Here is a 26,372-nt window from a genome sequence, read left to right as displayed (position 1 = left end):
AACTGGATCTTTTTAGTCGTTGATGGATACTTATGGGTTTAGTTGCCCACTCATTTATATCCGTTGGCGAGTGCACTGCCCCCAGCCACTATAAAGCAACAAAGGGAAGGTCACTACTGCTGCTTTACTGACCATTGTCAATATGAATAATCTGGAGGCAAAAGTGAGGCTTCTCAACAACCGTGGCAGGGAGGAAGAGTTAGGATTTCAGACACAGATTCCACTGCTTGAGTCAGATATATAAAGACAGTAAGCGAGCCATTCCTATAGCACTCACCCATAACTAAAATATCAGTTTTGGGTGAACTTTCCCTTTGATTCTCACAATGCTGCTGAGAAGATCCAGATATAATATCTTCTGGGTTGTTTTATTAAGAAAAAAAAAAATAAAGAAAAGAAATAACTGCATGTCTAAAATAAAATGGTAAAAGCAGCAATGGATTCACTATTAGGATCCAATGTTCATATTTTTGCCCCGGTCCTCATGACTCGGGGCACACGCGCACACAGCTTAACGGAAACACAAGGCTTGGTCAAGTCTCAGGACACAAAATCCTCCACGTAGTTCGCCGGATAAAGTCCACTTTTCCCAGAGATGAGGCGTCCTCTGCACCAGCCCTGTTCATCTTCTGAGCCTAGTTTTATCAGCTCTTCCCCTAAAGAATGAAACGAGAAAATAATGGGGGGTAAAGTCAAACCTTTTTACACACAACAGAACTAAACCCAATGGAACTACACATGGCAAAATCCTGAAAGGAAGTCTGGGTTTGACTATGCAAGGCTGATATACCGTGTACACGAGCCAGGACAGTTTGGGCTTAATTTACAAGAGTTCTGCCTGGCGTATAGGCAGGTGGAAGCAGTTTCAAATGGCACTAGCGCCCCTAGATGGTGCCGATGAGTATAAATCCTATACCTGTTAGCGCAATCTAGGGGAGCTAGTGCCGTGCAAACAGCATCTACCCAGCTATAAACCAGGCAGACTTTTATAAATGAAGGTCTTTGTGTTTGTGCAGCATGCCAATCTGAATGTGGTTCTTAAGAACAATGTTTACTTGGAATAATACAAACCTTCAATTGTCATCCAGAACTACTGACTATTAGTTTGTATTTACCAATATAACAAAGTAACCTACAAGAGAGGTTTAAAAATAGCTTTGTACACCGATCAGCCATAACCAAACCACTAAGAGGTGAAGTGGTTGTTACAATGGCACCTGGAAGTGGGGGGCGGGGGATATATTAGGCAGTAAGTGAACATTTTGTCCCGGAAGTTGGGATGTTGAAAGCAGAAAAATATGGGCAAGCGTAAGGGATTTGAGAGACTTTGACAAGGGCCAAATTGTGATGACTAGATGCCTGGGTCAGAGCAACTCCAAAACTGCATCTCTTGTGGGATGTTCCCGGTCTGCAGTAGCCAGGAGTTCAAGGTGTTGACTACAAATTCTCCAGATCTCAATCTGTGGGATGTGCTGTAAAGAAAGTCCGATCCATGGAGGCCCCACCTCACATCTTACAGGACTTAAAGTGGTTCTAAAGCCTCCGTTTTTTTGCCTATATCTACTGCTATTAAGACGCGTGACACAGACACCGTGGGATCAGAAGGGCCAGCAAGCAGAGGGGAGTCAGCGCTGGATCGGAGAGCCGCCAAACCGATGGAGGAACAGATGAAAACATCAGGAAAGAAGAGGAAGATCGGATTAAGAGACATAATTTAGGGTAAGTGCTGACATTAACATGGAAAAAAAATACTTTGTCACTTTAAAGGATATGCTACTGATGGTTGGTGCCAGATACCGTGCTTTTCGATGGGCGCCTTGAAAGGTCAGGACTGTTTTGGCAGCGAGAGGGGGACCTACTCAATATTAGATGGGTGGTCATAATGTTATGGCTGACAGTGTATATGTGAGATTGTTCCACTTTGTCAGATTCATGTCAATAATCCAGATGGGGTTATGTCTAGGTGTATGCGTCCATTTAGGACTGGTACAGATGTGTTATCAAAACTCTTCCCTACTTGAAATGTGCCTCTAGGCAAAACTTTTATTCTAAATTTTAGAGTAAGATGGAGTTAGAACCTCTGCCAAGTTTTAATTGCCATCTTTCAGCCCACCCACTCCCTCCATTTGTCTTGATGATAATTTTCACCAGAACAGAACGATGTCAGTGGTCACCAAAGCAGGAGGCAAGAGGAAATCTTCCAGTAGAGACCCCTGGTCTGGTGACAGTTGTCTAAGAGGGGATTTCCCTTCACTTTCAATGCTGTGTCTCCAGCACAGGAAGTGAAGGGAAATCTCCCCAAAAATGTTTGGCTAGAGATACACGTTAATCTAAGATAGAGTTGGGTTTTAAGGTCTCGTTCACACCTAGGCGTATTGCATATGCGCGTCTGGGCGCAATATGGGCGTTTCCGAAGACTACTTGGCTGTATCCCAATGGAAACGTGCAACAAAACGGCCCAAAGTAGTACCTGGACCTTTTCAGGATTGGGCCGTTTTGTAGCACGTTAGGGACGGGCGGAAATACGCTAAGGTGGGAACGAGACCATTGACTACAATGGGATTTATATTTTTGAGCGTTTTGTAGAGCGTTCGTCGAGCGTAGAACGCGCTACAAACCGTTCAGGTGTTCAAAGTGTTATCTTTTGTGAATACATCTGCGACTTACAAAAGATCAAATGATGTCAAGATACCAAAAAGTTGGTGTCGCTTTATTACAATATACAGATTTATCATATTTGAATAAAGCAACAAATATTCTTTATGATTCTATTTAGTTCTGTTGGGTTTAGCTCTGCTGTACAATGATGGTCAATATCCAATATGGCTCACCAAATGACCAAATGCATACCAGGTCCATACCTAGTCCTCCCAAAACTGATATTTCAGTTACAACTAGAAACCAGTAAATGTATTCTACCACCAACTTCTTAATATCTCCAAGGGGTTCCATTGAGGAAATTACCCATTTATCACCCCTTCAAGAGCGGACCAACTGCAAAATAAAAATGGTAGCAGTAGCTAGTTGCTGTGAAAGTCAGTCATGTTCTGTCATTCCACAATGGGTGGTCACATGACAAAACACCTAGGCCTTTGGTCACGGGACTGGCTGCTGAGATGACAAGCAGCAATGGTTTCCCAGGAAAAAGGTATTTTGCAACATCTGCAGCAATACGTTTAGGAAGTAAGATGCACAGGGGATCTTATTTTTACAATTGGTCCACTATAAAAAGTCTCTCTGCTTGTTCTGCATTCTCCACCATGTAAAAAATAGGAGACAGAGAACTACTCATTACTGCCATGGCAAATGGGCAGAGCTGGAAAGGCAGTTGTACGAATGTCATGGTCTCATTTACTGTCAAATCTATAAGTAGTAAAGGGTGATTTAGTTCCCAGAAATATCAGTTTTAGGTGGATATGTGAGGTAATTAATGCCTTGGAACAATATTCACTTACCTTGTATTTCAGCAATGTTCGTAGAAAGCCTCTTAATGACCCAAACATATAAAACTTTAATCTCCTGTACTGTAAGTGCACCTTATACAGATCTCCGATATATAATCACTAACCATCTAACAAAGCCTGTGCTTTGCAGACTCACAAAATATCAATAATGCATATGACCTAAATACCACTGGGAATAAGATACATTGCGGACACCATGGGGAAAAAAGTAAAGATTCCACCTAGCTGCCTTATGATAACACTCTTGTTTTTAGCCAAGTATATTAAATGTCAAACATCTGTTTTTACGGTAGATTTAGCCTTTAAACGATTTTTATAATTTTTTTTGTACTTATTTTGTTTCTCCATTCAGATAAATTCACTTACCTGATAATTCTAATTAAAGAGGGAGATAGGAATAAGGTCAATCAGCTGCAGTCACTATTCAGACGTGGCAGCTGTCAGAATACGATAGACCAGTAGGGGAGATATATCCATCTGCGATGTTTAGCGTGCATGGAGGAAGCTGATAGATTTCTTTTACTCAACCCACTTCACTGGGTAGCCTGCTCTTCAGCAGGGAGTGCGATTGTGTAATATGCTTCTGATTGACTGCGGGTGTAAATCAATCAAAAGCCAGGAATGTGCTGTAACATAATACCAAGGGATGACTCTCCAGTAAACTCAAGATGTAGGAAGGACATTTAAAGAGAGAGACATGTCAGCACTGACCATCTTAAAAAAAGTATGAATTGAATTTAGCGATGGGGGCAGAGGAAGAATCAACCAATTGATTCCAAGTCATTGTTTGGAAGGGGTTCACACAGCACGGGGGGGATGGGGGAGGGGTATTGCTGTGACAGCGCCAGGCCCATTCTTGCATTGTCAGGAAAAGGAATATTCCACCATTCTCTGGATGTTTGGCTAGTCACATTGGATCCTGCCAAACTGGTCTGCCACCCTGAACATTGTCAAAGATCATATATACACTTAACTTATTGCCGTCCCCAGCTCTTATGTGTATTCAGAGCACAGACATACAGGACTGTGGTGGATTAATACTGCCAGCTGCTAAGCAAATATCTGCATTATTAAAGCTGCAAAAATTTAAAGTTTTAGTATAGAGTGGAAGATTTGTGGAAAGAGAACTTACATGATGCTGATGTTGGGATTCAGTCCCCAAACTGTACTCATAGCAACCAGCTCCATATATTTCAGTCTACCTCAGAAACATGAGGGATAGTCTGGCTGGTTGCTATGGGCAATAGATTGTTCTATCAAACACTTCCACATGGGAGGCCTTTTTTCATCCACCTAAAACACGAAGGCCTTGCTGGAGCCTTTCTCTGAGGCACAACTTTTCATGCTGAAATTAGTGTTACGTTAATGATGCGTTGATGGGTGATGAGGGGGGTAGCACAAAGGATGATTCATGCACAGGTGCCAGTCTGCATGCTCTGCTTGTTGTCAGATTCATGCACTATGGCCTGACCAGGGATGGAGATATGGGAGAGGAGGAGGAAGGGGAAGACGTGCCTGTGGAGAGGAATGAGGAAGGGTTGTTAAGGGAAGGTTAGTGCTCTGTACCTGCCAAAAAGCTCAGCTCGTCAGCTTCCTGTCCAGTGTAATCATACAGAGCCCGCACACGCACGCCCTCTACCTGTGACGCCTCCCGACCATTACTGTCCAGAGACTTTCTGGGGCTTTCATCTTCCGACCACTCAGATGTATCGTCCTTTGCACCACTGCAAAAACACACAGGTTAAGGAGGCTTCTGACAGCAATTATAAAATGTGAACATTTCAGGTCCAATGAGCGAGAGATTAAAGAGTCAGTCCAACTAAAACTGGGATTTCAGATGTTGGTGAGTGAAAGCACCCGACAGTTTCTGGTCTTTGGGAATCTATTGGTGAGATCTCAGCACTTGAATCTCCTGGTTTGCACACTTGCTGAGGTTATCAGAAGAGATTTTTATTTTCATATTCTAGAGAATGGAACAAGTGGAACTTGAACACACAAAAGGCGAGTTGGAAATTGTGGAAGGAAAATCTTGTCACTGGAGTATACAAGACATCAGCTCACTAGGCTTTATCCATAAGACCACATCAGTTCTGGATGGGCAGACCCTTTAAGACAATCTTACTCAACAAGGCAAACTTAACATGGTAAAGTGCAGTAACTATAGCAATCAGACGGTAGTTTACTGCACTTTGCCCTTGAACTAGCTCGTCACACCTCCTTCATGAATGAGCCTGTAGCTTACCGAGACTGGCTCACCAAACAGAATTTAGGCTTCAAACAGAAAATATAGAAAAAAATAGCATACCCAATTAGATACATACAGGCTTATTTAAGAAGGCATAAAGAGTGTGAAGAGCTGTGTGGATGTGCTGGGTGAACTAATCCACAGCAACCAATGAAGTTTTAATAGCTCATATCACTGAATAATAATTTTTGGTTGCTATGAGATTCCACCCATACTCTGAAAGAGTACACTATGAAACATGCCTAATGTATATTCAAGAAACAGAATACAGGTTTATCTGATCACCATAAGTTTCCCAGGTGTACTTTTGACCACCAACACCAAGAAATAAAAAGATACAAGTGAATGAATTAGTAAGAGGCATTAGAAAATATAATTCCTTATCTAAATGGAAAGGAAGAGGCTGTCAAAACCCATCACCGTTATCAGCTAAAGACATCCCAAGTTCATGGGGTGAAAAACAAGGAGCTTAGGCAAGGTCTCAATGACCCTGATGAGCTCTACACGAGAGCTGTACTAACTCTGAGCGTGGGGTCTCCGTTAGGGTGGCATAGAAATCCTGGTCTTCATCTTCGTAGGAAAACCTGAGAGGAGGATGTCAAACAGATTGTGAATGGGTTCTGAAACTACAATCCTCTATCATTTTTTTGGTACTACCGGTGGTCCTTTAATGTCCAAATTTGCTTTAAGTCCTACCTGCATCCTTTTAAAGTGCACCTGTTGTCATGCAAAAAATAATATGCTCTAAAAGCAGGTGAAGAAGATAGGCGATGCCAGTATTCTGGGCACTCTGTTCTATTCTAGCTCTGCCATGCCCCCTATGTAATTGGAGGCCTGTCTGCCAACAAGTAAGCTTCACCTGACTTGTATATGATATGGCATCTCTAAAGAGGTTGGAATGTAAGAAAGTGTGGTGCCACAAAGATCTTCAGAGGTGCTGAAGGATATCTAAGATGTAAACAGGGTAACCTGTTTGTTCAGACAGGATAAAACAAGATAATCCAAGGTTGGGATCTGTGTTAAGTAAGAGCCAATGACTGGCCGATGATGCCTAATCCTCAGATTTTGTTGATGTCCATGTGACTGGTGCAGCTGTGGGCCATGGTTCCTCCCATTGACCCCTAATTACTACAGGACACATGAATGACATAGGGGTCGGGGGGTTGAGGAGGAACCACAGTGCAGAGCAGGACCAGACATCCAGCACACTCAGAAGTGTGTTGGATGACCTATAGCTCTTAGAGGCGGTTAATATTTACGGCACCACCTACAGGAGAAGTATTAATAGTCTTCTTTGGCAGGGGGGAAGTATTTTGAATTGTAACCTACACTATAATAATACGTAAAAATATTGTCTTAGCCTGAAGAGCAACCCATGGCATGTAACCTAACCCTAAAAGTCAAATGTCAACCCCTAATTTGACCTTTAAGTTATTATTAGTCTTAAAATGACATTTAACCTTAACTATACTTACAATGGCCCCCTTAACCTTTGCACAGAACCATAACTTGACATTTAAACTAAACTCATGGAGGATTTTAAAATGCTTTACATACATTCATTTTTATATAACAATTACAATAATTACATTCATCTGTCTTAAGATTAGTTTCCTGCCATTCCTTATAGAGCAACACTCACACTGGGGCATTGGGAAAGGGAGAGAAAGCATTGGAAGCCAACAGGGCTCTGCTGCAGTGCACATGTGCTGATAAAGAACCAGCTGACTGGAGGAGGGCAAAGTTGATGACTTATCAGTGTGCTACTGTTCCCTCATTGTCTAACCAGCAGGCAAGGAAGTGACAACACTGTATTCCTTAAAGCAGATCTCTGGGCAAATCAAATCTTAACCCTTGCAGTGGGGCTACCCCTGCAGTGCAAGGATGAAGTGCTCATTTTATCTAGGGAGCTAAAACAACAGATACTCACCCCAACCACCACTCTCTCCACCTTGTCTCCTTCACTCCAACAATGATATGTCCCTTGGCATCCAGCTCAGCTTTAAAGGAGAACTGTCTCAGCCGACCTGTGACAATGAGACTGTCACAGGTCGGCTCAGTAGATCGGGAAGTGAGCGAACACATACCGGTGTTCGCTCACTTCTCGATCCTGTCACGGCTCTCTGCCGTGACAGGGGAGGGGCTGGATTCCCCCCTCCCCGTTCCGATCCACCAGCGCTGAATGACGGAAACGGATGGGGGAGGGAGGCGGGTACAGCTGGCCCTGCCTCTAGATAGGCAGAGCCAGCTGTCACTCACGCAGCTGGGAGGATCTCGACATCGATGTCGGGATCCGCTACGGCGTCTCAGTATACTCGCTCGCGGTATACTGAGCTTAGGGTGACGGGAGGACGCTAGTTTATGTCCTCCCGTTACCCTAAGGAGAACTATGGGGAAAAGCCCTGACCCCATAGTTCTCCTTTAACATTTTGTCTAATGCTAAATGAACCCCATAAAAACTTATACTTACCCTACAAAAAAAAAAAAAAATCAGTCCAAGTACAGAGATCCTGGTGTCAATCTCCGGTCATCATCCTAAACCCCTACCGTTATGGCAGGATTTCCTGCCCCTTTATATTTATTCATAGATCAAATGTGAAATAAGGATCACTTCTTACCCTTTGTTCAGCTGCTGGGTGGGGGTCGCGGGAGAAACTCCATCCTTAGCTGGCACAATACCAGTGAGGGTCACCTCTTCTACATTCTTACTGGTACGCTCCTTCTTGCTGATTGGCCTCTGTGTCTCTGGAGACCAGTCCTTTAACATAAACACACATATCAGTTCCCTGAGCCTTTCTACTGTCCCAGTGAGGTCCAATCAGGGCCGGCCTTAGGCCTTTAGGCGCCCTGTGCGAGAAATCTTTACAGCGTCCCTCAGTGACTACACCCCTCAGTGACCACACCCCTCAGTGGCTACACCCCCAGTAACCATACCCATTTTCCCCAATATCCGCACCATATAAAGACTCCTATTTTGTTAAGCCGCAAAGAAACATATTAAAAAGTATGATAAAAATAAAACTTTTATTCAAAAGGTATTAAAACTTGTCGGCACAATATAGTTGAGGACACCAAATCCTCAATTTTTTTTCTGCAGCCTCAGCACTCAATGAATGGGAAGCACTCAGTGCAGAGGCTTCCCATTCATTCAGAAACTGCTGATAGTAAAATATGGGGGGGTGTTGGGGGCTGGACGAGGGAGCGCTGTCATGTCGGATGACCATCGGTGAGGAGGAGAGAAGCCGCCCCGAGGACGAGCTGTGTCGGCCACATGGCGCCTTTGTTGCCATGGCGCCCTGTGCGGCCGTACAGCTCGCACACCCCTAAGGCCGGCCCTGGGTCCAATCAGAACAAATTAGGAGACTACAATTTGAGGATTTGGTCAACAGATCCACAGTAAAGGTTTTTTGTTTTTTATGCCTGATCGGTCTACCGTACAACATACAATATCAACCAGTGCTGCTGTATGAAAAACATTATAGCAGCTGTAGTTTTGCTTATATATGCATGCTGTTATTCCTCTCCTACAAGCATAGGTTAAATACTATATTCTAAGGCACAAGCAAAAATACATTGCTGTATGCCTCGATTGACTTATCACAGCAAATCTGTGTTTCCTGGGACAAGGACACAGACATTTCTTCCATATACTGCATTTCCAATATCTATATCTGTTCCAGGTTAATGACCGAGGTCAAAGATTGAAAATACGACGGTGGCCTACATATTTCTCGAGTCAAGTTTTTGACTCCTCAACTGCAAATCCAGGCATTAAGTAAAATGATTGTGTAAGTTGCAAATGCAATCTGTAAAACTGCTACTCTGGGGAAAGTCCATTCAGTAGTAGTTACAGTCAACCGGACCTGATCTTTAATGCAAAGACATTTCACCACTCATCCACATGTCTTTCTCTGGTCTAATTACATACCGCATTTAGAGACACATGAGTCACCTTAATCCAAATCAGCATCAAAAGTGTCAAGGCAACCTTCAGGAACAGAAAGTTCTCTCACATTTACATCACAGTGCTTTGTCGTCTGTTGCAGTGCCCTGTGCTACTGCAGTCCATTTGTCTTGAATGATACCCAACGCAGGAATAAACATTTGCTCCTGGTCCTTTTTTCCTACAGCAATGCACACCATACAGTCTGATATGCTGTAGTGTAGAGGCTCTCTGTACACATGTTAGGGTGCCCTTCAAAATGGCACTCTGCTCAGTGCGTTACCACAAAGCACATGTGTGAACATAACCTCATAATGCTGAATTAATCCCTTTTGCTACAATAAGTATGCCTTTGACAGGACTGCAGACTCTTGCTAGTTAGCCTAATCAATGATACCATTCTCAGAACTACACCAGCCCGCTGTACAGAAGAATCCCTAGAGATTGTTATAGGTCAGATCAGGTAAGGGTGTGCATTATGAAATATCTTCCTGAATATGCATAAGACTCGACATGCAAAAATGATTCTCTGTACCTGAAAATTTCTAACTACTTACCCCACTTGGGAGTTCCCAGCACTTAAAGAGTTCAGCGAGAGTTTAACACAGGAAGAAATTGAGGATGTTTATCTCTGTATTACTGTAACCGCTGTTTTTTTTGAGGTCAGGAATTATTTTTATATTTCCAGCTACCGGCTAGACGGAAATTACTTTGTCAAGGTTTTGATTTACTACACAACTTCGTGATTTACTTCCTTTATTTAGGAACAACATATTTAATGGTACTCAGAGCAAAGAGTATGTCTGTTGCATCAATCTCCACCCCAAAGGACCTTACACAGTTTTTTCGTCCCCTACCATACTCCAAGATACATCTATTTGGGCAATGTCAGATTTGCCACTAGGCAGAAGAGGGGCTGTTTTTTGCCTCTGCTGTTACTTTGCTACAGATTATTTCCCGCATTAGAAATACAGTCATGTCAAGTTTATGTACACACTGTAACGTGCTAAAAAAAGATGCCAAACAAGGTATCACACATGATAACATTTGTTTGCTTTCTCTACCTCAATACACATTGTTATAACCAGTACACAATATGCTAAACTAGGTTAGCACCAACAAAGCAAGAAAATTTTCTTTTTTGAAAAAGGCCACCTTAGCGAAGGAGTGTTACTTTGCACACGGGATGTTGTGGGCCTACAAATTCCAGGCCCACAACATCCTGGGTTTCCAGTGATGGAAACCCAGGCAATAATATTAGGAACCGATTAACCAACCATAATTAGTAAATAGGAGCACACCCCATGCAAACAATGGCTGAGGTGGGTATCCAACACAGAATCCCACTGTTGTGAGGCAAAAGTACCAACCACCTAGCCATTGTGCCCCAGAGCAAAGTCACCGGTTTATGGCTTTCTATCTAAAATTCAGTTAGAGGAGGAGTATGAAAGGTACAGATAGGATTGGTTTAACTACCTTTCCCTGGAATTTTTCTCCCTGAAGATACTAGTCACATGGCTATATGCCACAGCAGTCACATAATCCCAGCTAAAAGGGACTGTAGGAACTATGTTCAGGCCAAACTGGCCTGGCCAGCCATTAGTATTGCACTATCATGCCCACTTGTAGGTTCACACTTATATTAACAGGGACAGAATCACGCAATCATGCGAGAAGCTAGAATTACACCCAGCTTCCCACTCTACATCATTTGCAGCAATATATCAATATGCCAACAAACTGGCAAATTCCCTGCACGGGAATCATACCATGAGCAGAACTTTAACTGTGTTAAAATTTGGTCCTGCAAAATAAAGCATATTATTAATAAATAGCAGTTTTCAAGAAAATTATGACTAGTCATTTGACAGATTGTGGTACGTACATCAAACTGAGGCCAGTTCATGGCCATGCCTGGTCCATGGGTGTTCCTCCACCATTTCAGATCTTGCTGGTCATCAGAGGCCTGAATATTCTGGTACAAATCTTTGTACAAAGCATGGAAGCTGCAGGAGGGGAAATAAACGAAGCAAGCATGACGGATGTGACCCAGGTATATAGCAGAACTTAAAATGTGGGTTTTGTGATATGGGGTACAGTTCTGATGATCCAACCTCCTGCTGTCCTAAGAAGATCCTCCAGATTGTAGCAAGCTCTATGCTACATAGGGGAGCGGCAGTGGGGGTTGACCTTCCTCCAATAAAATTAAGCCCTACCCCCCCTGCATATGTTTGTTGCCATCTGTGAGATCCTGCTCCTTTATGGTCTAATAAGTAACACATTACATATAGACTAGCCACTACTTCCCTTTACCTTTCTTTGCTGGAGAGATCGAGATGCTTATGAAAGTCCAACAACATCTCCTTAAAGAATCGGAGGCGCTTCTGCTCAGCCTCCTGGCAGCTCTCAAACTGTTGTTCCATGTCTTCCATATAGCGAGGATTGTATCTGTTCAACTCATCCAGGGCCTTCTCATATGCACCTTTGTCCTAAAATAAAAGATACGAGTGAGACAGACATCTCATGGAAGAGGAAGAGTCTTCATAAGATAGGAAGAGCATGTTTGCATGTATTGCCACTACTCTCCAACATCCATGCCTTTCATTGCTGGCCTCCTGAAAATGATAATTGCCTGACTTCCATGTTGATTCAACAGTTCCAGTACTACTTGTGTCAGTAACCCAGGACTAGTAATCAAATCAAGAATTTTGTAATTCATCAACTCAAGAGTATTTAAGCCAGAAACAGCATGAGCAATGAGCACTGACAGAAGGGGGTCAGTAATTGCAGTTGAAGCAGAATAGCTAAGGATCGGACAAGGCAGAAGCTACATTTAGCATAACTGCAGCTGGGAACAAGCAGTTCAAAGAACAGAGGCTTGCAGGCCCTTTTTTTATAAGAAATGTTACTAAACAACCATATGGGCTACAATACGATTGTCTACCAAGGCCTAGGCCATTGTAAATGACAATTAATCAGACATTCCTGCAGAAAGTATGTCTCCTAAGTTGATCTAGACCAGGGGTAGCAAACCTCCAGTCCTCCAGCTGTGGTGGAACTACAAAGCACACGAGGCATTGCAAGATTCTCAGCCACAGACATGACTCCCGTAGAGAGATGCATCATGGGATTTGTAGTTTCACCCCAGCTGGAGGGCCGGAGGTTTGCTACCCCTGATCTAGACCCTTCTATATGATTTTTATCTCAGCCCAAGCACATGGACTGACTCGTGCCAATTGTGTCTTCTATGTTCATGGAGTACATCTAAAGTTCATCTGTTGAATGTATGTGTCTGTATAATGCTCTTCATTTTCTAAGATATACTTAAAGTGTTACATAATATTAATAATAATATATATGCTAATTAATATCAGGAATATGAAATGTATGAGTCAATAGCAAAATCCCACTACACTGTGAATATGTTTCTCTCAGCACTCCAGGCAGATATAAAAGACACAAATGCAGCTCTGTATTCATTATTACATCATTAAATGTACTGTAAGCACCTAAATTTGATTTGGTACAACAGAGCTCAGACTGGAGGTAGAAGAAGCACAAGGATCCAATTGGTTGTGCTGCAGAGTACGGAGCTTTCTGATTGGAGAAGAGAGTTTATCAATCTGCCCCTTCTCCTTTCACGGTCCAGTCACAGGCTGGGGGAGGGACAAGACCTGTAAATGTTATGTTATTGAACTGCATCAGAGAACAGTCAGACAGGGCAGTGTGGTGTGGCAGAGCAATTGAAATCTCATGTGTATATGGACAAAACTACACATTTTTGGGCAGGGAAGCCGTTTCCCTTTATGTATTTAGCAGTTTGCTTTAAAAAAACAAAAACAAAATGTGATAAACTATTTTCCTAGAGCCCATTAACTGTGTTCTCCTCTGTCAAGCCCAGCCTCTAACCTTTTCTACTTCCTGGTTGCATCGTTCCACTTGCTCCTGAAGTTTACTGAGCTTTTCCTGTGACACGGATGCATCTGCCTTTGAGTGATCTTCGCGAACTTGTGCTGCACGCTCATCCTTCCGAGCTCCATGGTACTTCTTTTTGCATGTCTCCACCTGGAGAGAGAGGGAGAGCAGTGATGCAACCCAAAAGTAATGATTACCCATTTATCATTGCTGAGCTAACCTTACATTTTAATCTGACATTTTTACCAGCTCTATATTGTATTACATGTAGAGATTAATAGATTTGCCAGCAAAATGATTCAGTGCAAATAAAATAGAGTGTTGTATCGTGTTAGTAGGGATGCACCGATACCGGTATCGGTGCCGATTTTCACGTTTACTCGTGAAAAGGCTGATAATAATCAGCTGCCTAAGGTCCTGCGCTTGCTGGGGACCTTGGCAGCCTTACTGTGAACCTTGCGGTGCGCCTGTTTACAGCACCACACCCCCCACACCAGTCTGTGACACCCTACGGACAAATGGCGAGACCCCGCACAGCCCCCGAGACCCCACAGAGCCCTCCTGGAATCCTCCGCTAGAGACATAAAGCTGGCACCCTAGAGCAGCACAAAGTAAGTAGCTTCATATTATTCTGTGTTGCTGTATAATGTATTGCTGGGATTTGTATTCCTCTATAGCCAGATGTCCTTCAGCATTGCCGTATAATGTATCACTGGGATTTGTAGTCCTCTATAGCTGATGGTATTCTGCATTCTGGCTATTAGACATGAAGTGAAGGGAAATCTTCCCAATGGGACACAGATGGCAAAAAAGCGGACGGGATTATAACTTTCCCTTACTCTAGCCAAAATGAAAAAAAAAAAAAAAGGTTCTGGCTTTTGATTAAAGTTCTATTTAATCAAAAACTCTTGAGAAAGACAAAAAGGTTCTAACCCTTCCCCAATGCTGGGATTTCACTTCAAAACGTCAAGTTCAACATCTCCAAGTTATAAAGTAATAACTGGTCTCCGGTTTCCTACTACATCAGGAAATCTTTACTTAGCCAATGGCATCCTACTTGTCTAGAGCAGCAATTGTTTTGATCAAAGGATTTACATAAATATTTTCATTTAAAACAGGAAGTCACCCATAAGCACTTGGTTATTTATAAACCTTTGTAAAGTGTGTTTGGTTTGTGATGATGGAGGTGCAAAAACAAGGAAATTCCAATGCACTACATGGTCACTGTTTAATGAAGAACTCTGGGCAGAAGAAAAATTAACCCTTGCAATGGGGCTACCTCTGCACTGATGGGGTAAAGCGCTCATTTCCATCCATGGTATAAAATAACAAAGATATACTCATCTGAACCTCAGTCCTGATTGACTGCTAGAGCGGTCCATGAAGCCTCTCTCCCCCTTCACTCTGGTGGTCTAAGAACCCGTGAATCTTCAGGTTCAATACAGTGTATTGAACATGAGTACACCGAGGAACATTCCACCACCGGAGAGAGGCTATAGGGACCGATCAAGCGGACAGATGGGACCGAGGTTCAAGGGAGTATATCTTTGTTATTTAGACCCTAGATGTAAACGAGCACTTAACCCTAGCAGTGCAGGGGTAGCCCCACTGCAAGGGTTAGGTTTTCTGCTCAGAGTACCTAATGAATAAAAACCATGTCCTAGTCAAGTGCAAGAACAGTTGGTAAAATTTCCTGGAAGACAAAAGCACTATTGTATCCCAGTTTAAAATAGGAGCTGTAATATACTAGCAACTTTGTAGCAGAGATCTGCAGCAACTACAACCCTCTCAAGTTGCTTTATTTCCTCTATACAGCCACAAATCACTTGTATGCCATGATCACACTAGAAGATGAGTAGCTACCGAAGCTGGCGACTCTGTAGCTAGCTCCAAATGCTGCAAAAAGTAAATTGCTCAGCGACTGAGCTACAAATCATCATAATCGCTGCAACACAGGCCTCTCACTGAGTGCAATTCATTTTTTTTTCCGTAAGGACATAAACACTAAGAAGAGGAATTCTGTTTCTGCTAGAAAATAGCTTGCGGTACAGAGCTCTAAAGCTGGCCATAGGCTTCAAAGTATATGTAAAGTCTAGCAATGATCTTATTTGCTTCCTTTAATTCTGTTAAAGTGACACTAAACTCAGGAGTTAAATCTTAAAACTCCATTCAAGTACCTTAACTATTAAATATACCGGACCTTGTTTGTGCATTACTCAGCTGTAGATCCTCAAATCATCTCCGAGGCCAGGTTCACATCATGGCGATCAGTGGCCGCGTGGTCACGGAATCGCAAACCACCCCCGATCGCGCTGGCGTTGCCATTTTTTTCTAATGTCGGACGGATCAGTTTCCCGCTAAAACAGCCACGCGTCATGTGTTGCAAAAAAAAAAAAAAGTACATGTACCTATTTTCTGCGATTGCCATGCGGATGTAACCCCCATTGAAATCAATGGGGCTGCGCAGCAATTGCTGTGTGCAATTGTGCATGATCGCGCAGTCCTATCGCCTAGGTCTGCACTGGCACTGATTTTTATATATTTTAAAATAAATCATAAAGTAAAATACATTTTAAAATAAATTTTAAAAAATCATTTAAAAAGCTAAATATACTGTAAAACAGAGGTTATATTTTTGGCTAGATCCAAGTTCTTTGAAACACCGAAGAGCTATTTAAGTATTGAAGACTCTGGTAGTAGAACTTCTTTTAGTCCAAGGAGGCCATGGATTCCAGTGGACAGCCATTACTCCAAACTCACACCTGTGATGGACCACCCTCTCAATACAAATGAGTAAACTAAACATGAGATTGAAGTCCATCACGGGGAGTGAGCTTGGAGCGGTGACTACTTTACAACACACACAGGGACCATGGGGAACAAAAGTAGCCCCCCTCTAGAAGGAAGGACAGCGTCAGCACCAATTCAGAGATGATTTGAGGCTCTACAGCAGTGATACACAAATAAGGTCCAGTATTGGTTATAGTTAAGGTACTTGAATGCATTTTTAAGATTTTACTCCTAAGTTTAGTGTCACTTTGAATATGAAAGTGTTTTGCTATAGAAGTGCAAAAAAAAATACCTGTTGATCCCTACTTTAAGAAGCAGATAGCCTTTGTGACACTTGCAAAAAACAAAAAAAGCCACAAACATGCAATACAGGTTTGTTTGTTTTTAACATTAACCTCTTTCTCTCCACCCAAAAATTTATAAATACCTTTTTGGAAGGAAGCCCTAATAAACAGAGAACACAGGAAGTGGCAGACAAACTGAGCTGTTGTTTTTGGCAGATAAAGAGGTGAAGAGTTTGTTTCCTTTTCCTAGTCACATACCCAAGAGCTATTCTAAACAAAATCCCATTCATAAGGTGACCCTATTTGTGGTATTAGGCCACTGCCATTGTATTCATCACTTCAAGCTGTCAGGTGTGGCAGTATGGAGGTCAGTACATTCTAGGCAACAAATCTAACATAGTAAGGGTCTGTGTTGAGGAGCTTTGGGCTTGTGTCGATGGCCTCACTTTGACATCAGTTTAATGTAGGAATTAAAGCGCCACGCCAATTAAAATAGTCCAGATACAACTTTATTTCACTAGGGTCAGGGGACAAATTGCGTAGAATAGCCAACGCATTTCAGGGATCCAAAAACTCTCTATCAGGGCTTAGTAAGAGAAATCATGTATGTGGACTACAATCCCAAATGGAATTTGTATTGAGCTATGGGAAAGCTTCTGGGTTGTTAGCAGCTGGTTTGCCAGGTTCAGCGCTCTCTTTCCACTTCCAAATATTGACATCAGTGTGAGACACTTCTGAGATCATTCAGGATTCATTGACATTGGACCAGCGGTTGACCTCCTTCTGACCTGTTTCAAGCCAGTTTTGCATTCCCATATACTAGTACGGAAATGCAAAACACTAGGCACAAACAAAAACCATCAACACAGTCCCTTAGAAAGAAGGAAAAAGAAAATGCATCCATTAAAGAAATGTATCAACTTGCCCATTCAGGGCCCGATGCTTCTGCCATTCTCCCTCACCATGCTCGTAAATACCTGTTATGCTAGGTACAGAGGAGCATGTGCGCTTTTCCCTTTACTCCCACGATGCAGTGCTCAACCTAAGGGGCCTAACATCAAACCTGAAAACTAACATTTGGGGCAGAGGAGAAGGTAGTCAACACGTACACATAGTCATTTCTTTGGTTAGAGGGAAGTATTAGAACCCCTGTTTTAGACCGAAATTAAAAAAAAAAAAAAATGTGTAATTGAGTTGCCAACAAAGCAAGGAGGTGAGGTTACAGTTTCCAGTGTGGATAACGGTTACAATTACAACTTTTGGACAGGAAGTGGCTGAGGGAGGGGGTCCTGGCTGATTATCCCAAACCCCATGAGAATGCCTTTATTGCTCAGGAGCTTATTCTCATGGGATTCGGGAACCTTAGCTATCCTAGAAGGCGACCCAATGAAGTTAGCCTCGCCTATGCAACTGAACTGGAGTTGGAGTGTAAGTTATTTTACAATTTTGTTTTACTTTTCTTTCAATGTTTCTTTATTGTCAGATTTGCTCTTCAATCTGCATGGGGGGGCTACTATATTAAAGACCCACTTTAAGAAGATGGTGTTTACATGATATACTTACATCTTTCAGTTTCTTCACCCAAGGTTTCTGGGCTTTGCTAAATGCTTCCTCAGCTTCCTTTGACTCCCGAAATCCCCCAATCATCTGCTTGTGAAAGGCCTCCTTCTGCCAGTCTCGCACCTTCCCGCTGTCCTCGTCCCACAGTTGATTCCGAAGCTGTGTGTGAATCTCGCTGAGGGCATCCGCAGCTGTGAGGAACGCCTGCCAAGCCTTTTCCAGTGTGCCATACTGGGGACCTGAGGGGCAAACAAGCCAATACTAAAGTAACAGGAGTTGAAGAACTTCAATGAAGACAATGTCATTCTCACAATCCCTGCAGAACTTCTGATATATAACCCATGTCTGTCACAGTTATTTTCTCCTGGAGACAGTTTTAACTTTCCCATGTGCTTGCAGCATATCATTGCCAAGAAAAGAGCTCCACTCATCAGATGTCTTGGTGAGCTAGCAGAAGTAATAGATGATGTAATCTAACTCCCTGCTGATTGGCTGACTGTGTGACAACGCCACACCACAGAACAGTGAGTGGGAGAATTATCTCAATCAACATCAGGGAACCATTTTTTTTTTCTTTTGCAAAATTCTATTATCAATGTGCCAGAGATAACACGAAAATGCAGACGTTAAATTGTGTATCTGAGTAAATACGTATTTTGCCGTGACTAATGCAACTTAACCAACTCTTCTGGAGTTTTTAAAGTACTTTTTTTTCTGTAACAAATGCACGGGAGGCCTACTGTGAGAAATGTGGAGGCTTCCAATGCTGATCTTCTGCAAATTCTCAGTGTCTGCCTTTCATGCCGTTTTACTGGCTTTAATACTCATTGAGCCACATCAGGAGTTTGGGGTCTGCCTGTGGATGCCCACTACCTCTGGTTCCAGCAGAACACTCTGGCATCCCACTCAGCTCATTGGTGGCAAGGAGCTGGCGTGAACGCTAGCCAAAGCGTCCTGAGTTTGGTATAAAAATATACTGCTTCTGGCATATTTCCTATACTGTGGTGGTCAGCAAAGTCATACCTGTAAAGATTTTATGTATGCACAGGTTAATTTTATGGATGTATTGCATGTCTTTTGAAATTTTAATTGGTTTCGGTAATAAAATAATTTATTGAGATATGTTGCCTCTCCAGTGCTGTATGTAAAGTCCTGTCATTTAAGAATTGTCTTTGCTTTCCCAGGTTGGCCAACAAATTTACTGTTACTTTTCTTCCAAATTAATTCTGATAATGAAAATACAGAAAGAAAAATAATTGATTGGCTGCTGTGGACAGCTGCTCACCTTTCTCCAAGTTGCTTTTCCACTTGTGGCTCCAGTCGGTCAGCTGCTGGGAATAGGCCTTTTCAATTTTGGCCCTCTCTCGGAAACAGGTGACCAAGTCGTTGCATAGTCTGTTTCCATCTTCGATTCGTTTTACTGTGCGGCGATAATTACCAGCCTGAATAAGAGATTGGAAGGCATACGGGATTCATTTTTGTCTTCATTATGACCAACCTAACAATTTCTGCATTATGCCTCTTTCTTTAATGTATACATTTCACAATCATTAATATACACATTTCAGCGTTTGGGTTTACGTACACTTTTAGTGTAAATTGTATTCTGTCCTAAAGTAAATGTGACAAGAGAAATTTGGTAGCTTCAGTAACTAACCTCCTCCTAGTTGCCTGGCCCTCTGGATTCAATACTTTCCGATTCATGGAGCAGAAACAAGGACACAGATCAGAAAACTCAGAAGTCCATACTTGTTCTGGGCCAGTAAGTATTAAAGCAAGAGGGTCTGCATGACAGCCAGGCAGCCAGCTTTGTCAGGAGAGCTCAGCAATGGCATAAGAAGTATTTATATTCATGATCGTATCTATTAACTATGCATATTGTGCTTCCTGTTTAGTAATACTGCACAATGTTGGACTTTTCCAGCTGATGTGTTACCTACTGCACTCCAATGATGACATACACTGAGAAAACTTCTGAGAACTGCAATGGCCTATACCAACCATGCCAAAGAGGCAGCCCGCTAATGGTCTTCTTGCCTAAGGCAAGTTGGCCTATGCATGCAAGGTCCCATGCAGTTTGCATTTGTCATTCTTTTTTGTGTGAAAGTGCTTGGGTGAGCAGGGAACAGTGTGAAGGTGGGGGCACCTGCTGGGCAGAGAATTGAAGCCAAATGTAGGTGGGGGCAGTGAACCTGACCTGAACCTGGAGAGGAAAATGCGAGGGGCAGTGAATAAAGCCTTTGGATGCAATGTCTCAAAATTAATATATTGATCATCAAGCCTAACTCCCTTTACTGCCCATCTCTGAACCTGAGATTGACAAGCCTGACTACCTTTGCTGCCCATCCCTGGACTTGACTTTAGCAAGCCTGACTACCTTCGCTGCCCATCCCTGGACTTGAGCTTGACAAGCCTGACTACCTTTGCTGCCCATCCCTAGACTTGAGGTTGGCAAGCCTGACTACCTTTGCTGCCCATCCCTGGACTTGAGATTGGCAAACCAGGGTTATACAGCATATGTCTTAAGTGCAGGTGTAAACTTAATGTCAACACATCCCATATAGTCCACCCCTTCTCCCTGAGACAATGTTCTTATATCTAAAGCAACCAAAACAATATGAATGATAAGCAATTTACTGCTACCAGAGCCAAGCAGATCAAATGAATAGCAACTGCTCTGTCTATGAACATTGGCTTAGCGTTGTTTATTGACAACACACTATCCTGTACAACATGCAGCTTGCTAAGCTGTTTGCATTCTTCTGTAATTGGAATCTGGCTTTAAATGTACTACATTCATTACTATAAAATCCAATGTCCATATGATGTGTCATACATACTATTTATTCCCATTTAGAAGCAACAGACATGAGATAATCCTTGCATGATCTGACCAGTTACAATCAGATCAGCAGGCTATACATGTATGGACATGGTGTAGCCAAGGGATAGACAACCTCGGCACCCAGCTGTTTTGGAACTACAAATCCCATGAGGCATTGCAAGACTGTCAGCCACAGGCAGAGGAATTTGTAGTTTCACCGCAGCTAGAGTGCCAAGGATGCCTAACTCTGGTATAACCGATGCAGAAAGCCCCTGGGCCACCACTCTCTTTTGCATACTGCATAAAGAAAAAATGCTTAGCCACAGAAGCAGACCTAAATGCTCCGCTGCATGCCACCTTCTTCTGCCCTTCCTTGCCGTCAAAGGTTTATAAATAAATACTCACCTACCACCATTCCAGGTTAGCAAGGGTGCTAGGATAAAGTCACAACCAAAGTGTGGGGGGTGCGGTATGTAACAGCAGCCCATGACCACCCAACAGTAGCCCTGATCTAGAAGCCACAGCCAGGTAATGCATGGAGTAGTGGTAGGCAAGCATTTGCAAACTTTTACCATCATGATTCATCTGAAGGCAGTGCGGGAATGAATGGTTTGAAAAAAGAAGCCATGAAGGTTTAGATTGGCCTTAAGTTGTGCATGTTTAGGAAACGGCTGCTCTAAAGAATAATCATTGGAAGGTCAGATCTTCTGTCTATCATCTGATGTCTGTGGGTAACTGCTGCTCTATTAAAAGGATCTAAAAATAAGACACATGTGCAGTTTAAGTTAACTAATGGTTGAACATGTACCTTCAATTCCAGGAACGTATGTATTGTAATATAAACCGCAATATGCAGCAACTCATTAGAACCAATAAGAAATTCTTGTTTGTCAAAGTGAAATTTGGTTGAATAATATGGATTATTCCACTGTGCATACAATCACTGCCCTGTGAACTGCTTTAATATAAGAAACCTGACATACATCATGTGTATTCACGTAAACCTGCCATGAGAGAGATACAAGGGATACAAGGGCCATGAGAGAGATACAAGGGTTGCTATTGCTGGCTTCCTTCTGAAAATGCTGTCTGGCTGCCCCAGGCTGCAATGCCTGCTAAGTCACTAACCCTGGACAGGTATGAGATCAGGATAGTCAGAAAGGGTAGAAAATCTGCATGTTTGATTTGGGTTAGTGGCTCAACAGAGGGCCAGCATAACAAATATAAATCCTGTAGTATAATAATAATAATTATAATAATGACGACTACTTTCACATTGCACACATGACATGTTTCTTTTAAAGGCGATGTGTATATGGACACAATAAGTGCCTCCCCAACTGCCAAGTATGAAGAGTGTATAAAAGGATGAGAGCACCACAAGTTTAGATAAAATCTTATATGTATTTATTTTTCACAAGCAAGAGGTCAAATAGTATGGCCAACACGTTTCAAGGGCTCACAAATCCCCCTTCCTCAGGGATTCAAGCAGAAGTTCACAATGTGTTGGCAGGTTTGACCGGCTGCCCTCACAGCTATTTCTGTAATATTCGTGTTCTGCAATTACCTGTCCAGCATTAAAACCGAACATCTGTAAACACCAGCTTAAAGTCCTGATGAAAGGAGGGTATTTGTGATCCCCCAACATGCATTGGCCATACTATTTGACTTCTTGCTTGTGAAAAATTAACCTTTACTGGACTTTATCTAGACACTTATTTAATATACTCCTCAGACTAGTTTGGAGAAACCCAGTAACACCCAGAATGACAAAGAGCGGGGGTTGTTGCCGGATTATGCTCAGCTTTGGGATCCCGCGCCCTCCCAACATGGTTTTTACCAACATCCAAGTATGAAAAAGAGTGTACAGAAAGCTGTGGCTCAGAACACCCTCCTGCCTTTTTTTTTGCCATTGCATTGTGCTGACCCAAATATTGCAGACATTACCATTCACTTATAATGAGCGTCAATACTGTGAGCTAAAAGGAGCAAACAAAAAAGACGCACACTTCCGAATCTAGCGCCACAGTGAACATGGCTGAGCAGTCCAATAACACCATGAAATTTAAAAATAATCAGATACAACTAGCCAAACCCAGTGCTATTGCTATCCAGGCTGTGCAGTCAGTATTGACTCGTCTATCTGCCCTCTAGCTCAGCTTGTCCAAAATGTTCGGCTGCGTAGGCACCGACGCCTGCTCACGGAAAGCACTTTTCCTTCACAGAGGGAAGAGGAGGGGTAAAGGCTGCACCACTCACCTCCCAGAAGCTGCCGCTGGCAGGGCCCCCTCCCTCGTCTGTCATGACCGCGGATTTCTTGCAGCACAGAATTTTTGCAGATTAGTCTGGCACTGTAAAGGGAACGAAAGAGAGATAGTAGTGGAAAAAAGGTGCATCACCTTAGAGGTCTCGTAAATCAAACCTAAATGGCCTACATACAATACAATAAAGAAAGCCTACCCATGTGTCATTTACAACAAGAATTCTATATAAAATATTGCCCAAGGAGAATAATAACATTCCTGAGTATGAAGCAGCCACATCAGCACATTCCCTATACCTGAAGCAGAAGGGATGACACATTATGAGGTGTAACCAAGCACAAAACAGCATGAACGAGTATACATTCCTGAATCTGAGACCGCAGAAGGCAAACCGCAGCATAATTGCTTTGCATAACGTGTGGCTATGTGTTAATCAAATGTACACATCACAAATAGGGCGCACATATTACCAAATCACGTTATTTTATATGAAAGTGTTGCCTGCTCTAGAAGTGCAAAATATACTTGTTGATCCTGCCAGAATTCCAATGGGGTGATAACAGTCCGCACAAGCATAGACAACATGAAGGCCTCATTCAGACAGGTGATCTGGTTCAGATAGTTTGACGTGTTTGGAGAGGGCTAAACGCCCCTTCTGGACACAACTGCATTCTGTGCTATGGCTGTGCGACCAGAAACTCCGGCCCTGGACTCAACATGTCAATGCAGGGCTTAGCTCCACCAGCAAAAAATTATTAGATCAACAATGGTGTCCATCCCTGGCTGCCCTTGAGAATGGGGCCTTACATTGTTCACTGTGCTCTCTGTGGACTACAGACTACCCTCCGCCCCCATGCTACAGAGAAAAGTTAAGTTTGGAGGTGTTCTGTGGACCCAACACATTCCTCCAGGACTAAGCAACACTCACGTAATTACATGTCAATAAGTTCTGGAGTACTACGAGTCCAGCCTAGGTGATGACATGCCCTGTAGGGAGGGGAGTAAATGACTGCCTGAAGAAGAAAATAATGTCACCAGCACACCGTAGTAATAAATCAATAATCCATTTAATGGCACATTGCCATTCAATGCAAGTGCTTTCGGGGCCTCAGGGGGTTCCCTTCATCAGGCTCAGAATGACGAAGGGGGCCCCCTGCGGCCCTGAAAGCGCTTGCATTGAATGGCAATGCGCCATTAAATGGATTATTGATTACTACGGTGTGCTGGTGACATTATTTTCTTCTTCTGTGATATACACGGTGCCGTCCGTGGTCACTACAAGCACCCACCCATACGGGTTCTCTCCGGTAAGGAGTGCAGCAAGACCTCTGTTTCTTAAATGACTGCCTGGGCACACTGGAAAGGGACAGAATGACATGATTGGTTTCCTTCCTAAAGAGCACTGGCTGTGCGTTTACCGACACGAAAGCCAGGGACACATACGGAGCGTGGAAAAAGTAAGCAGAACAATAGAAAACTGGACTCCCACTTTAAAGTTTTCTTAATTTTTGAAAGAGTCAAAATGGTTTAGGACCTCTGAGGATTCAATTGCCATCTATATCTACCCAGTAAGGAAACTTCCCCTTAGTTTTTTTGTTTGGTGATTGGTTGCACATAGGACAGGAAGTGAGGGAAATAGAACACAGGCTGCACTTTAGGTTAGATTCTTTGTCAGGGTTTTTGTGACCTTGTATGGACATTTCTCTTCACTTCCTGTCCCAGCTATTGCTACCACCTGGGGCAGGAAGCGAGTTAAAACACAGACACCAAATAAAAACCCTCCAGGAGGTCCTACCTGCTCCACGATGCATCCATAATGAACACACGTTTCAAATAGGCTTCTACTTTGAACATACTCAAGACCGGAAATGACACTACAAACTTGGACATCCAACAGCACTGTATAAAGGGTATCATATGAGTCACACCTGACCATATAATCTGGAGTCCTGGTGTGATTTGCGTGTAATGAGGGTGATCTGTTTGATGGCACCTCCACTCAGCAGACATGCACAAAACCCCCCAGAGGCATGACCATTTGTCAGACCGAAGAATGACTGTGCTCACATTCACTAAGAGGATTCAGCAGCCCCCTACCCAACACTTGTTATTAAAAGCTCAGACAATCCAAGAACGGAAACTGTTCTCACTCCCAAAATAAACATTGAACGCAGGCCTAAAATATCAGCACCTGCTGCCAGCCATGAGACGGACCCCTCCTTTACACCCCCACTCCCTATAAAAGGAGTCCGGCATTCTCCAGAAGATACAAAGAGGCAAGCCTGCACCTTGTAAGAACCAGTACAAAAGGTCAAAGTAAAAGAGTATATACTGTATACCCTAAGCAGATTATCACGTAATGGGTGGGCTTTGGTAGGGTTTAAATAGCTGCTTGCTTTCAAAAATTCAGAGAATTACAGGGTTGAGATCTTTATGCCCAAAGATCCCCTGGTCCACCTAACCCCAAAGATGCCCTTGTGCACCTATCCCAAAAATCCTCTTATCTACCCACACCAAGTATGTTGTTATATTCCTTTTTTTTCCTTTTCTTAACCAAAACATACAAAAAAGAGGTCCAACAAACCCAAAAGCAAAACATTGAAATAAATTTACAGAAATAAATTTGAAAATTGCTTTGTCTCATTTCGCCATCTTTTTCCACCTCTTCTACGCCAGGTCCATATAACAAATACATTATTACACCTTATTGGAACTTCTTGAAGATGTCCAACGGTCCATTAATTTATTCTTTTGTATTGGAAAGCTGCATGTTCATGTAGCCATCCACCCACTTCAGTGTCACCATGACTGGCTTGCCAGTAAGGCCATTAAACAATGACCTAGGCGTTTCTCTGATCTTCACTCTCTTGCAGATCTAGGGCCTCTTCATGTCTGAGTCAGATGCATGGTTCCCTCTCAGAGCAAGGTGGTTCCCTCTAGCAGCTCCAATCAGATACAGTAGTGACATAGGGGTTTGCTGAAAGTACCACAGTTCACGATAGGGTACACAGGCACCCAACATTCCTGGAAGTATCCTTTACAGGTTGCCATATCCATGGGGGCTTCATAAGCGGTCTAAATCT

The 26,372-nt window shown here is 42.9% G+C and overlaps 1 protein-coding gene across 5 annotated transcripts in view; it reads right to left on the bottom strand.

Moving 5' to 3' along the window:
- Positions 1-276: 276 nt before the first annotated feature.
- PACSIN3 (protein kinase C and casein kinase substrate in neurons 3) overlaps positions 277-26,372 on the bottom strand; it is a 70,833-nt gene continuing 44,737 nt past the window's right edge. For 3 of the 5 annotated variants that reach the window (XM_018562151.1, XM_018562152.1, XM_018562153.1), the window contains 10 exons: positions 23,285-23,376; positions 19,487-19,643; positions 18,205-18,440; positions 13,562-13,717; positions 11,966-12,141; positions 11,538-11,658; positions 8,328-8,467; positions 6,231-6,293; positions 5,031-5,188; positions 277-656 (listed from right to left, as the gene is read on the bottom strand). In XM_018562151.1, the coding sequence (XP_018417653.1) occupies positions 541-656; positions 5,031-5,188; positions 6,231-6,293; positions 8,328-8,467; positions 11,538-11,658; positions 11,966-12,141; positions 13,562-13,717; positions 18,205-18,440; positions 19,487-19,643; positions 23,285-23,329 (1,368 nt within the window). In that variant the 5' untranslated portion in view covers positions 23,330-23,376 and the 3' untranslated portion in view covers positions 277-540. The remainder of the gene's footprint in view (positions 657-5,030; positions 5,189-6,230; positions 6,294-8,327; positions 8,468-11,537; positions 11,659-11,965; positions 12,142-13,561; positions 13,718-18,204; positions 18,441-19,486; positions 19,644-23,284; positions 23,377-26,372) is intronic. The other 2 variants (XM_018562156.1, XM_018562154.1) reach the window with 2 other exon arrangements.

The sequence above is a fragment of the Nanorana parkeri genome, unplaced genomic scaffold (assembly GCF_000935625.1).
Source record: "Nanorana parkeri isolate BGI_ZX_2015 unplaced genomic scaffold, ASM93562v1 scaffold562, whole genome shotgun sequence".
Lineage (NCBI taxonomy): Eukaryota > Metazoa > Chordata > Amphibia > Anura > Dicroglossidae > Nanorana > Nanorana parkeri.
Note: the sequence above shows the minus strand (reverse complement) of the source record. Positions and strands in the feature narration are given on the sequence as shown.